Genomic DNA, 14,742 nt, shown 5'->3' with positions numbered 1-14,742 from the left:
ACTTCTGAAACTGCTGGACAGTTGTTCTTTAGGAGTGTTCCATTGTATCTTTCAAGGGATGTTAAGCAGCAGTTTTTTAGCAGCCACATTTTGGTGATACTCAGCCAGTTAATCACCATTCCCCAGTTACAAGGACTACCAGTAATTCTTGTTTTTTTTATCTTAATTAGTAGGATTTTTCAGTCACCAGTGTCATAGTGTTAATTTTTATTCATTGCCTGGTAGTACTTGAGGAATTGGACAAAGCAAACCACCTTTCCACGTTTTGTTTTCTTTAATATTTGTTTTTACTGTTTGTTTATTTTGAGAGAGACAGAGAGACAGAGCATGAGTTGGGGAGGGGCAGAGAGAGACAGATACACAGAAGCCAAAGAAGGCTCCAGGCTCTGAGCTGTCAGCACAGAGCCTGATGTGGGGCTTGAACTCACGAGCTATGAGATCATGACCTGAGCGAAAGGTGGATGAATAACTGACTGAGCCACCCAGGCACCCCTACCTCTCCAAGTTTTGTAATGTGTCTATTTAGAACCTAAAATAGGCATTTCTTTGGAGAGTTTTCTTTTGGGAGATATGTTTTCTGCTTGATTTTAATTTTATAATCATTGTATTTATAGATTTAAAAATATATATATTTCTAAGTATTTCTTATTGTAGATCAGGAAACATGAATTAAATAGCTTCTTGATCAGAATTCACTGTCTTGTGCTTGTCTATTCTTATATAACTGTATTGATGATAATTACATAGTCTGATGTTAAATAATCCTAATAGTTTGTCTCTCTTAACAGATTTTATTAAACAAAGAAGAGCAGGACTGAATGAATTCATTCAGAACTTAGTTAGATATCCAGAACTTTACAACCAGTAAGTAATTTTTATTGTTTTAAAGAGGCGCTGAAATCAAACCTAAGAATAATGAATAAGCTACTGATCTAGACTTTATACGTTCTGTGGAATGTTACTGTGCTGTATATGTTTGTAAAATTATCAAGCTGTTTTTCCCTGGTATTCTTTTTTTTTTTTTTTAACGTTTATTTATTTTTGAGATAGAGAGAGACAGAGCATGAATGGGAGAGGGTCAGAGAGAGGGAGACACAGAATCTGAAACAGACTCCAGGCTCTGAGCTGTCAGCACAGAGCCCGATGCGGGGCTTGAACTCATGGACCTCGAGATCATGACCTGAGCCGAAGTCGGCTGCTTAACCGACTGAGCCACCCAGGCGCCCCTCCCTGGTATTCTTAAAACTCCTTTTCCTCCCATCAACTCAAGGCCCTGGTTATCTTCTTTCTTCCTTTTGTACTTGTATTAGTTTTGTAGATTAAACTTAAAAGAAATTTGCATAGCCCATAGTTAAGACATTTTTCTAACTATATTTGTTCATGTTATATTTATACTTGCATTCAAAAAGGATTTGTTAAATCACTATACTGTATACCTGAAACTAATATTACATTGTAATGTTAACTAACTGGAATTCAGATAAAACCTTTTTTTTAAAATATTTTTTTTAACATTCATTTTTGAGAGACAGAGACAGAGTATGAGCAGGTGAGGGGCAGAGAGAGAAGGAGACACAGAATCTGAAGCAGGCTCCAGGCTCTGAGCTGTCAGCACAGAGCCTGACACAGAGCTCGAACTCACGGATCACGAGATCATGACCTAAGCTGAAGTCAGATACTTAACTGACTGAGCCACCTAGGAGCCCCTAGATAAAACCTTTTTTTAAAAAGCATTTATGAAGTACCTGCTGTATGCATTGGTATATAAGGAGAACTTTCCAAAGGCACAGGCTAGTCTAGTGGGAGAAACAGACATGTAAATCAGCAATTAAAGGTAGGAAAGTTTTATGATAGATGTGCTAGAAGATAATGGAGAAAAATGTGGCCAGCTTTTCTTCAGAGGAGGTCAAGCAAGGCTTCCTGGAATTTAAAGGATGTGCAGTTGTTCAGGAAAAGGTAGGGAGAGAGCATCCAGACAAAGGGGGCAGAATCTGCAAAAAGCCTGACATATTGAAGATACTTACGTGTTTACATTTCATCTCATGTTAATGAGTTTAAGCTTCTTTCTGTAGGCCAGCAGCTCCTGATGAAGTCAGAAGTTAGAAGTCAGCAGCTCCTGATGAAGTTCCTCTATAGGAACATATAGGTAGATCCATGGTTTGAGATGTGTTTTCAGTTGAGTTTGATAATTCATGGGTATTCATTATATTTATTATGATTTTTTTTTCAACGTTTTTATTTTATTTTTGGGACAGAGAGAGACAGAGCATGAACGGGGGAGGGGCAGAGAGAGAGGGAGACACAGAATCGGAAACAGGCTCCAGGCTCTGAGCCATCAGCCCAGAGCCCGACGCGGGGCTCAAACTCACGGACCGCGAGATCGTGACCTGGCTGAAGTCGGACGCTTAACCGACTGCGCCACCCAGGCGCCCCTATTTATTATGATTTTTAATTTACATATGTTACCTACATTATCTTATTTTTACAATTTTTTTTTTTAATGTTCATCTTTGAGAGCAACAGAGACAGAGCACAAATGGGGAAGGGACAGAGAGAGAGGGAGACACAGAATCTGAAGCAGGCTCCAAGCTCTGAGCTGTCAGCACAGAGCCCGATGCAGGGCTCAAACTCGCAAGCTGTGAGATCGTGACCTGAGCCAAAGTCGGACACTTAACCGACTGAGCCACCCAGGTGCCCCTTACATTGTTTTGCATATATAAAGTATTGTGTTCTAAGAAGAAGTAAAGGGGATAAAGTAAAATATCTGGGAAGCTTTTCCATAGCTCACCTATCTGTGTAGACATGAAGATTGCCTTATAGACAGTGATGCAAACAGGACACCCTTTAATAGTCTTTTCAGAATCACAGCCTGAAGGACTGTATATTTAGCAGTTCTAAAACAAGTGACTACCATTTGTGTAGTTCTTCACAGTATAATTATTGAGGGCTTATACCATTCTGAGCAAGTCTTCTGACCTCTTTTTTTAACTTAATTTAATTTACTAAATTAGTAAAATTCTAGAACTGGACCTCCTCTGACCAAGGTCTCCTGCCCAGTGCTTTGGATTTTCCCTCAATGCTCACAGGTAGGATAAGCTCAGGGAGAGGTGTGGCACCTGTGGTAGCTCTGGGGTTAGCCAGTGCATTAAGGAGCAGGTGCCTTTCCATCCTGAGCCTCTAGCAAGTAACAAACACAAAATTAGGGAGGATCTTTGAACTCAGGATTTGTACATCTGGTCTTTTCCTCAGCAAAGAGCCTTTTGTGATTCGGCTCTCTGTATAATTATTTTTTAAACATATGCCTTTGCCCTAGGACAAATTCTGTGTCTTCAGCTTAGATCCATCCCTCTAATCTTTAATTTTTGCTGTATGCACTCATTACTTCTAATTGGCATATTAGTGGCTTGTTTTAAATATAATGTATACATTAAGAGGTCGAACGTGTCTTCTTTGACAGAGCCTCACGTGGAATAAGTATAGAATAAATGGTGGTGATGGATATTATTTCTCCTGACATTTTGAAGTGTTACTCAGAACTTCTAACACTCTATATTAAGTTCTAAATATTCATCCTGGATCTGGAAAGTAATATTATAAAAATGTTATATTTGGTATTAAAATTCAACTAAAAGCAATTTGATTATATTAATTTTAATTATACATTTGAAATACACATACCATAAAATACACAATTCTTAAGTATACAACCCAGTGGATTTATATGTACATATACAACCTGTAACTACCACCATTCTATTCATGGTCGAGGACATTTCCAGTACTTCAAAAATAAATAGCCAAGAGTTTTTTCAAACTTAATTTTTAACTGCTGTTTTCTTTTTAATAAAAAAATGACATTTCATATTTTTTGAATCTCCTCTTGATGTTAACCAAGCTTTGCTAATTTTCACACTTTTCATTTAAACATCAAACTATAAAATAGTACAGATTTAAGAGAGCAAGAAGAGAAGCCAATCATCAAGTGTATTTCGAACACTTACTATGTGCCTCTTATTCCCAGTTAGGGAAATGCACTTTAAAAATACTTCTACTTGAAAAAAAAAACAGTACTTCTACTTGATAAGGTGCCTGGCTGGCCCAGTCAGTGGAGCATGTGACTCTTGATCTTGGATTTGTGAGTTCAAGCCCCATGGTGGGTGTAGAGATTACTTAAAAGTGAAATCTTAAAAAAAATAGAAAAAAAGTACCTTTATTTGCTTATGTTAAAACAATTTTATTGGGGTGCTTGGGTGGCTCAGTCAGTTGAGCGTCCGACTTCGGCTCAGGTCATGATCTCACAGTTTGTGGGTTTGAGCCCCATGTTGGGCTCTGTGCTGACAGCTCAGAGCCTGGAGTCTGCTACAGATTCTGTGTCTCCCTCTCTCTCTGCACCCCCCCCCCCCCACCCAACTCACACTCTGTCTCTCTCTCCTTCAAAAATAAATAAACATTAAAAAAAATGTTTAAAACAATTTTATTAAAATTTATTTTTAAAATTATTTAAAAACTGGAATAAGGCAGGTTGACATTTCTCTGATCTCTGAATAAAAAAGGGTTTTCTGAACATATTGGCAATGCATGATACATGTAAAGTAAAACAATGACAAATTTGACTTAATAAAAACTTTTGAACCCCAGAAATCATAAGTGAAGTTAAAAACCAAAAATGTAGAAAAAGTTTCCCATAATAAAGAACAGTAGATAAATCTGCTTCATCTAGAAAGAGCTTGTGCAGACAGAACACACTTAAGACACCAAAAGAAATGGACAAAGCCCTTTAATGATTTATAAAAGAGGAGATGCAAGTGGCTGATTACCAGAGAAACTGAACATTTCTGTATTATTTAAGAAATGCAAGTTGGGGAGTGCCGGGGTGGCTCAGTCGGTTAAGCGTCCGACTTTGGCTTAGGTCATGTTCTCACGGCCCGTGAGTTTGAGCCCTGTGTAGGGCTCTGTGCTGACAGCTCGGAGCCCAGAGCCTGCTTTGGATTCTGTGTCTGCCTCTCTCTCTGACCCTCCCCTGCTCATGCTGTGTCTCTCTCTGTCTCAGAAATAAATAAACATTAAAAAAAATTAAAAAAAAATGCAAGTTGGAGTAAAAATACCTTATTTTAGCTTTATTGCAGCGCAACACATACAGAAAAGACCACAAATCATGATTATGCAGCTTAATGAACTACGAGAAGGTGAATGCATCTGAGTTGCCAGCCCCCAGGCCAAGAAATGTAGAACATTACTAGCACACCTGAATGCCCTCACATGCCTCCTCTCGATCACTGTTCCTTCGTTCCTTCCCAAAGATAACTGTTCTCCTGATTTTTAGCAGGAAAGATTAATGTGCCATTTTTGTACTTTATAATAAATGGAATCATACAATATTCTCTATCTGGCTTATTTTCATGTTTATTTATTTTTGAGAGAGAGAGAGAATGAGCAGGGGAGGGGCAGAGAGCAAGGGAGACACAATCTGAAGCATGCTCCAGGCTCCAAGCTGTCAGCACAGAGCCCAGTGTGGGGCTCGAACCCATGAACTGTGACATCATAATCTGAGCCAAAGTCAGACTCTCAACTGACTGAGCTACCCAGGCACCCCTCTATCTGGCTTATTTTCAACCATGTGAGAGTCATTCATTTTGTTGCATATAGCTATAATCTGTTGATTTCCATTGCTGTATATTATCCCATTGTATGAATATACCCCATTTTATCCATTTTACTGCTCAGATGCACATTTGAGTTTTTATTTTATTGTGAATAATGTTGCCATTAACGTGTGCAGATATCTCTGATGTACTTGGAGTAGAACTTCTGGGTTGTATGCTATGTATATGTTTAACCTTAGGGGATAATGTTAAACATGTTTTCCAAAGTGATTGTACCAAATAATATTTCCACTATCCATTTATGAGATCACATTGCTCACCTCACCAACACTTAGTATTGTTAGCCGTTCTGGTAAGTGGGTTGTAGTATCTTACTGTTGCTTTATTTGTATTTCACTAACTACTAATACCTTTTCTTTACATTACTGTTTTTCACTTTTAAATTATTAGAGATAGTAACATAAACCGAAATATTTAATGCTAATCAGAGCTGGAGAGAGTCTTCAGGATATTCATACACTGCTGGAAGAGAATAAATTAGTACAGCCTTTCTGGAAATCAGCTTAACAAACTATATTTAAAACCTGAAAATGGTTTATAATTCAGACCAAATAATTTTGTTTTTAAAAATCATGAATGCACAAAGATTATCAATCACAACTTTATAGCAGTGAAAATTCTGTAGTAAAAATTTGGAATCTTTGTATCCATCTATGTATCCTAAAATGAAAGAATCATTGAGTAGCATTTAGTGCATTCTCACTGTACAACAGTATACATCTATCAAAAGTGACTGTTTACAAAGACTTTTTAACAACACGGGGAAATGTTTGTGATGTAATTTTTATGTGAAAAACATTAAAAATATTTTAAATAGAAGATGGTCTTAGTGGTACAGAAAAAAAGATTGAAATAAAATACCACCAAGATACTAGTAATAGTTGCTTCTGTGTGTGATAAGATTAAAGATCCTTACCCTCACCTTTAAAAATTTTTTTATTGAGGGTCCCCTGGGTGGCTCAGTTGGTTAAGTGTCTGACTTTGGCTCAGGTCATGATCTCACAGTTCATGAGTTTGAGCCCCGTGTTGGGCTCTGTGCTGACACCTCGGAGCCTGGAAGTTTCTTCAAGTTCTGTTTCTCTCTCTCTCTCCGCCCTCACCCGCCCCCCCCCCCCGGCTCGTGCACGCTCGCTCTCTCTCACAAAAATAAACCTTAAAAATTTTTTTTATTGAGATAAAATTCACATAAATATAATTCACCCTTTTAACTGTTTTCAAAAGTATACAATTTAGTGATGTTTAATATAGTCACAGTGCTATACAACCATCACCACTATCCTATTCTGTTGTCTCAAGCCTAATCTAACATTAACATCACTCCAGAAAGAGACTGCAGTTGACCCTTGAAAAATACGCATTTGAACTTTGCAGGTCCACTTATGCATGGATTATTTTTTGGTACAGTACTGTAAATGTATTTTCTCTTTATGATTTTCTTAACATTTTTTTTCTCTAGGATACTTTATTGTAAGAATACGCTATATAAAACACATAACACAAAATAAGTGTTAATCAACTGTTTATGTTATTGGTAAGGCTTCAGGTCAACAGTAGGCTGTTAGTAATTAAGTTTTGGGGAAGTTACACATGGATTTTCAAGTGCATGGGGCATCAGGGCCCCTAAACCCCCATGTTGTTTAAGGGTCAGCTGTACTTTTGAATTTCTCCTTTCATCCAACCCTTAGCAACCACTAATCTACTTTTCTGTCACTGTGAATTTGCCTATTCTGGACAGGGCATATAAATGAGGTCATATAATATGTGATCTTTTTTGTCTTTTGTTTTTTCAGCATACTGTTTTTGAGGCTCATCCATGCAATATCATATGTCAGTACTTCATTCTTTTGTATGGCAGAATAATAATCCTTTGGATATGCTACATTTTGTCCATTTATCAGTTAATGGACAGTTGGGTTGTTACTACTTTCTGGCTATTGTGAATAATGCTGCTTATGAACATTTGTGAGTTTTTGTATGGATGTGTTTTTATTTCTCTTGGGTACCTGCTAGGAGTGGAATTGCTTAATATATGGAATTTCTACATTTAACTTTTTTAGGAACTGCCAAACTGTTATCCATAGTGGCTATACTAGTTTACATTCTCACCAGCTCCTCCCTTTTTTGAAAATTATTTTTCGGAGCACCTGGGTGGCTCAGTCAGTTAAGCAACTGACTTCAGCTCAGGTCATGATCTCACTGTTCATGGGTTCAAGCCCTGCATCAGGCTCTGTGCTGGCAGCTCACAGCTTGGAGCCTGCTTCAGATTCTGTGTCTCCCTCTCTCTCTGCCCCTCCCTGCTTGCTCTGTTTCCCTTTCTCAAAAATAATAAACATTAAAAAAAATTTTTTAATAAAAAATTAAAAAATAAAAATTATTTTTCATCTTTCTGAGTTTCTTAGTAAGGCCTTTTATTTTAGTCCACTTTTTTTTCTCTTCATGTTTGAACTTCATACCCATCCCTTCATCCCTACTGTTGATCCTTACTTGAATATGTTTGTTATATGTCTTCAGATATTTGTTTATTGGGTGCTCCTTCATGTCTGTGAATATTTAAAATATACAAAATGATACTGTGCTACATGGTTCCTTGTTTCTGACTCTTGAGTGGAATTCTCTGGGTCGTTAACCATAGCTTTACTAGTTTCTCTATTGGTGGATGCCTATTCTTCTGACTTATTACTATAGAGAAAGTTGCTATGAGTATCCTAGTTACATGTCTTTCACTGAACCTGTACAGAATTTTCTTGTGGTTTATTCCTACAACTGGAAATTATCGGCCCTACACAGTTTAACCAATATTGCCAAATTCCTTTTCAGAAAAGTTTCCTCGTTTTACTTTCTTACTAGCAATGCATGAGGGTGTCTCTTTCCCTATATCCCTATCAACTTTTGATATTATGTCTTTCTAATCTTTGCCCATTAATGGACATAAAATGGTATCTCATTTGTTGTTTGGATTTCTTTGATTATTAGTTAAGCTAGACATCTTTCTTACCATTTGGGGTTTTTCTTTATGAACTGCCTGTTTTTATCTTTGATCGTTTGTTAGGTGGATTCCCTATATTTAAAAAATTAATCAGCTTGTTACTTTTATAATAGTAGTGATGGATTGTATTGGCATTCATACTGTAAATGCTATTACAGTTATTTTATTTTCATTTTAAAAGGGAGAAAAGCTATAGAGATGCTTTTAAAGTTATAATAGAGTTAATTTTTGTTTTTAGTCCAGATGTCAGAGCATTCCTTCAAATGGACAGCCCAAAACATCAGTCAGATCCATCCGAAGATGAGGATGAAAGAAGCACTCAGAAGGTAGTAAGAGGGATTGTATTTTTTAACAGAAAAAATACCATTCCCCAAAGATGAAATTACTGGCAACTTGAGGGCAACATTTACTTAAAATGATGTAATCTCATCCATTGTAAATTTTCTACCCTGTAGAATACAAAAAAACAAATGTGTACACCTCTTATTATTTCTTATAAAATTTATAAAATGAGTACTTTTATGATAAAAAGTAATCCATGGTAGTATTTAGTAGAAAGTTTTGAAAATAGTAAGAAGTATTTATCACTAACCAGACTAGTAATTTTTAACATTTTAGTGGTTTTCCAACTAATCTTCTCTTAATATATAGGGATTTTTTAGTTACCTAATTTTAATTATACAGTATATACAATTTTATATGCTATTCTCTTCACTTTACATCTTAATTTTTGATCATTATATGTCTTCATAATCATTAACATACTTAAACTATTGTTTTGAATTTTGACCAGCAGGAAAGGCCTTTTTAATCAGAATGTTAATTTAATACTTCTTCCTCTTCATTGCTGGGTTTCTATATGCAGAACAATCAATACGCATGTGCCAGTTGGCATCAACTAAGTTTTATTCCTGTAGGTACATGCACATAATCAGTATGTGTTCCAAATAAAGAATAGGGTATTCTTATTTTTTTTAAACCAGTTGTGATAACCAATAAATAAATATAATAAGCTCTGGCTTATTATAATGATGTTTTCAACATTTACTTTAGAAAGTTACGTGGGAAAAGTAAATTATAGTAATTTAACCCAGAGAATTATTATTTAGCAATTAAAATTATAATGAAAACTATTAATATAAACACGGTAATACCTTTATAATTAAAATTGATGAAAGCTATATGTATTTGCTAAATATATACATGAAAGTCAGAGATGTTGCCTTAAAGTACATTTTTTATCTTTATAATGTTGTGTTTTTTCATGGTTCTGTTTCTGTGTTTTAAAAGATAATGGGGCGCCTGGGTGGCGCAGTCGGTTAAGCATCCGACTTCAGCCAGGTCACGATCTCGCGGTCCGTGAGTTCGAGCCCCGTGTCGGGCTCTGGGCTGATGGCTCAGAGCCTGAAGCCTGTTTCCGATTCTGTGTCTCCCTCTCTCTCTGCCCCTCCCCCGTTCATGCTGTGTCTCTCTCTGTCTCAAAAATAAATAAATGTTAAAAAAAAAAAAAAAAGATAGTATCACTCGGAACATTACTGTCCCATAGCTAAAATCTTCATTTGGAAAATAGTCCTATTCCTTTTTTGCAACTACTGTAAAGTAGTAATTTTACTTCTCTGATACCACTGGAGGGTTTTCAAGTTAAGAGAGCTGATTTATGTTTTCCATTTGTGACATGGTTGATCCCAGGACAACATAAAAGGATATTTTAATTTTATATCTGAAACTTGTCAAAAGAGAAACAACAAACTGGGAGAGCATTTGTAATAAGACCTAAGAAGGGAAAACATTTATGTAAAAATATATAGATGGATTTTTGAAAAGAATGATATTTAAAGCCCTGTAGATAAAAAGCAAAGGGACATGAAGAAATACTGTTCGTAAACAGACATGTGGGAAATGTTCAACCTCAATGCCAACAGCAAGTGAAATTTTTAAAATAGAGATTTTTTTTCTCTCTACCAAATTAACAAAAATGTAAATAAAATACTTCAGGACTGATAAGGGTAAGGCACAGCAGGCATCCCTGCCTGGGCTTTCCTGGCACTGCTATAATTTGACAGTTTGGCAGTGTGTATCAAACATGAAAATATTCAGGTCATTTAGGAGTTGACGCAAATGAAATAATCCTTCACGCAGAAACAAACAAAGGTAATCATTTTAGTACGAAAAATTAGAATCAATGTAAATATAAACCAATTCAATAATTTGTCCCCATATATTGTACATTAAAAAAATTTTTTTTATGATTCCAGTCAGTTTTTCAAAGCTACGCAAAGACTATGTGAAATTACTGCAATATTTGCAAAATCATCTGTTAATAAGGTTATGGATTTTTTAAAAGCACCTTCCTGGTATTTTCCATGTTTTGTAACCATGTATATATATTTTTAATGCAAAAATGAAATATTAAAGACATTTAAAAAAATTTTTTTTTTTCAACGTTTATTTATTTTTGGGACAGCGAGAGACAGAGCATGAATGGGGGAGGGGCAGAGAGAGAGGGAGACACAGAATCGGAAACAGGCTCCAGGCTCTGAGCCATCAGCCCAGAGCCCGACGCGGGGCTCGAACTCACGGACCGCGAGATCGTGACCTGGCTGAAGTCGGACGCTTAACCGACTGCGCCACCCAGGCGCCCCTTAAAGACATTTTAAAGAAAATGTATATAATCCTGATTTTCCGTGTTTTACTTGCTAATCATGTTGAGAGTATGTAGGTTTAGGTTATTTGAAAAATATCTTGCCTTGCTATAGGAGGCAGCTGGCTTTGAAGAAAGAACCAAATGAAGAGAGCTTCCTGAGTTCTGATTCCTGTCTCTACCACTTTTGACCTTAGATCTGAATTCTATTTCCTTTCTCTTTTTTCATCCATAAAATCTGTAATTGGACTAGGATCTCTTGCAGTTTTAAAATACAGATAAAAAGAATCTGTTCAGAAAAGGGAAGAAGCTCTACTTTGTCTTACAGCTATAGCTATTTATTAAGGACTTCTAAGTGGATAACTAAATTAATAGCCAGAAAATATCTTCGAGGACATCAGGACCTTTCCCCTTATTTAGGGAAAAATAGAGTCCAAGAAACATGCTTTTGTTTAATTATCATTAATTATTAATGATAATTATGCTGTTAATAAACTATAACACATCCTCAGTTTAGTGATTAACTGTAATCTTTAAAAATAGTAGGTAGTAGGGTACCTCAGTTCAGCAACCGACTCTTGATTTTGGCTCAGGTCATCATCTCACGGGTTCCTGAAATAGGGTACTGCTGATAGCTGAGAGCCTGTTTGGGATTCTCTTTCTCTGTCCTCCCCCATGCACATGTGTGCACCCTTGCTCAAAATAAATAAATAAAACTTTTTTTTAAAAGGTCTTAAAAATAGTAGGTAAAAAATTAATTATGTTTCCCAATAATTTTCATTATTATTTTGGAAATATGCTCTGTTAGGAAAATCATTGCTATGTAATGAAATCTTTTTATGTATCGGTGTTAATTCAGGGCACAAGTTGCCCTCGTTTAATCCATGCTTACTGACTCCTCTTCCCTCACCTATATAATATATAAAGAAAGTTAATTGAATGGAAAAATGATCCAGTTTTCTGCACATTCATTCAAAGAATAAGTGTGTTGAAATTGTAATTTAGTTTGGATTATGTTATCAGATTCTCGGAAACACTATAATATATAAACAGAAAAGATTACTCCATGTTAAAATTATGACACAATAAGATCTCGTTTCATGAACCAGATTTTTTACACATTTTTTTTTTTTTTTTTTGGTTTTGTGCTAGATGGTATGGTTCTCTAAATTTCTGTCTTCTGGGGACTGAAAATGTAGTACTTGAAAATTTTTCATGTAAAGATATTGGTAGAAAATAAATTTGTTTTGTAAGTAGGAAACTGGTGTCAATATTGTTATTTTTATAAGAAACGTATTATTATGCTTAGGAAATTTTGCCCTTTATTTTTCATTTTTTTTTAAATTTATTTTGAGATAGAAAGGGCATGTGCATGAGTGGCGGAGGGACAGAGAGAGGAAGAGAGAATCCCAAGCAGGCTTCGCACTGTCATTGCAGAGCCCAGTGTGTCCTCGATCTCACAAACTGTGAGATCATGACCTGTGCTGAAATCAAGAGTTGGATGCTTAACTGACTCAGCCACCCAGGCGCCCCTTTGCCCTTATTTTTAAAAGTAGTTTGCATTGTGGAGATTTTCTATAATTTTCAAATGAATTTAAGTGGAAATATATATGATCTATATCACTAATAATAAATTGCTTAGATAAAATTTTTTAGTTCTGATGAGTTTAAAGAGAAAAGTTTTTACGGCTTATTTTGTATCTATAACGTATGGAAGTCTAATTGTATAATAAGGCTCTAGTAAAAGTATGCATATTTGGAATATCTGCAGCTTTGTGATTGTATGTATAAAGAATTTCAAAGGGAATTTATGTGAAGCAGAATTCATTTACACCTGGCTGTGTAAAAAGTGCTCACACTAACAAGATCACTAGATTAGTTTTATGGGATTTGGGGATAAATTTCTAGCTAATTATTAGTGAACTAGAATCTTTTTTTAGTTAAATTGCTTTATGGCATAGTAGGCAAGTAAAGATTTGGTTCTAAATTAATACTAGGGATTAAATTTATGTTAATTATTGTAAAGAGAAAAGACTGTCTAAAATTTTTGTTAGACCACAGTGGTGGAATTAGAAAAACACTCCTGTCTGTGTGTATTTGCTTTAGAAATAAGTCTGTCTCCTATAATTCAGTCCAGCATCTGCAGTCTTCATCATCATCATATTATCATTTCCATGTCATAAAATTAATGAGCAGTTATTTGAAAATTTGAAACATAGGTAGCCATTTTAACCAGTTTTTAAACGTAGAAATGGTCCCTTGTAAATTGTGGTTTCTACACCCACCTCATCCAAGGAGCTTTCCCCAGTTTACTTCATTCATTTGACAACTTTGAGCTTCATTCCTGTGTTATTTTTTTCCTTACAACTGCTCTTGCAATTTGTCATAAAAATGTGTGTTTATATTGGTTGTGTGTTTCCAAATAAGTTTATGCATTTAATAAGAATTAGGACTTCAGTTTTCTTTAACATGGCGATACATCCATATCGGAGAGTTATATACATTTTATTTCAGAACCATTTATTTTATTGACTGATAATCTTTGAAGTGTTATTAACAGTGTTACTGTTTTTTCCTCCATCTCGATAGCTACACTCTACCTCACAGAACATCAACCTGGGACCATCTGGAAATCCTCAGTAAGTTTAATTTGTTTCAGAAATTCTCTAACTGAATTCTAGGAAGACCTGTCTTGTGAATGTGCAGATATACATAATTATATCAGTTTAACTAGAACCCTATAAAATACAATAACCATAGTTATGGTGAATATAATGCTATCATATGCTTTGCTTATCTATTTTACTGTTCTAGCTTTCCATTGCTGTAACAGAGTTCTGAGGATTTTGTAAATCCACAGATTATTAATTTGGTTCTGCTGTTTTGCCATTGTCATTTTTCTGGTGTGTGTGTGTGTGTGTGTGTGTGTGTAAAATCAAAAGACTGTATTTCTCAGGGGATCTTAAGTCGTCCTGGGAGGGACTTGGAGGGGCTCTGACAGAAGTATCCATGTAGGTCTAACACATATTCTCACTGGTGCTCAGTGTTTATTGGTGCAACCCTGGTTGTCAGCCAGCTTGTTCCAGAGGAGTCATGATGGACATTACCATAGTAAAGTCTATTGAACTTGTTCTAACCAGTTTCTCCCACAGTGCCATATTTTTTTGAGCACGGGGAAAACATTTTGAGGAACACCAGAAATGGCAAATGTAGATTTGAGTAGTAGATCTTGATTTTGAGTATCAACTCCAGCAGTTCATTAGAAGTGAATGCCTAGATTGCTGAATACATAGGATTCCAGGGCCACTTCTTGGCTCAGTTTGAGGAGTGCCCTGACAGATTAATGATACCTGCCATGGTTTGGAGAAAGAGTATAATGTTTCTATCCTTACTTGTAATTATTCTTCAGTTTCATTGGATTAATTTTGAAGTAGTGTAGCTTTTCTCCCAAG

At 35.8% G+C, this 14,742-nt stretch overlaps 1 protein-coding gene across 6 annotated transcripts in view; it reads left to right on the top strand.

Annotated features, from left to right (window-relative positions):
* Positions 1–14,742, top strand: part of LOC115506181 (serine/threonine-protein kinase Sgk3) — a 150,812-nt gene that overhangs the window by 101,627 nt on the left and 34,443 nt on the right. For all 6 annotated transcript variants that reach the window (XM_030304064.1, XM_030304062.2, XM_030304061.1 and 3 more), the window contains 3 exons: positions 789–864; positions 8,888–8,975; positions 13,880–13,929. In XM_030304064.1, the coding sequence (XP_030159924.1) occupies positions 789–864; positions 8,888–8,975; positions 13,880–13,929 (214 nt within the window). The remainder of the gene's footprint in view (positions 1–788; positions 865–8,887; positions 8,976–13,879; positions 13,930–14,742) is intronic.

This window comes from Lynx canadensis, chromosome F2, assembly GCF_007474595.2.
Source record: "Lynx canadensis isolate LIC74 chromosome F2, mLynCan4.pri.v2, whole genome shotgun sequence".
In the NCBI taxonomy this organism is placed as follows: domain Eukaryota; kingdom Metazoa; phylum Chordata; class Mammalia; order Carnivora; family Felidae; genus Lynx; species Lynx canadensis.
The sequence above is the reverse complement of the archived record's forward strand: the minus strand, read 5'-3'. Positions and strand labels throughout refer to the sequence as shown.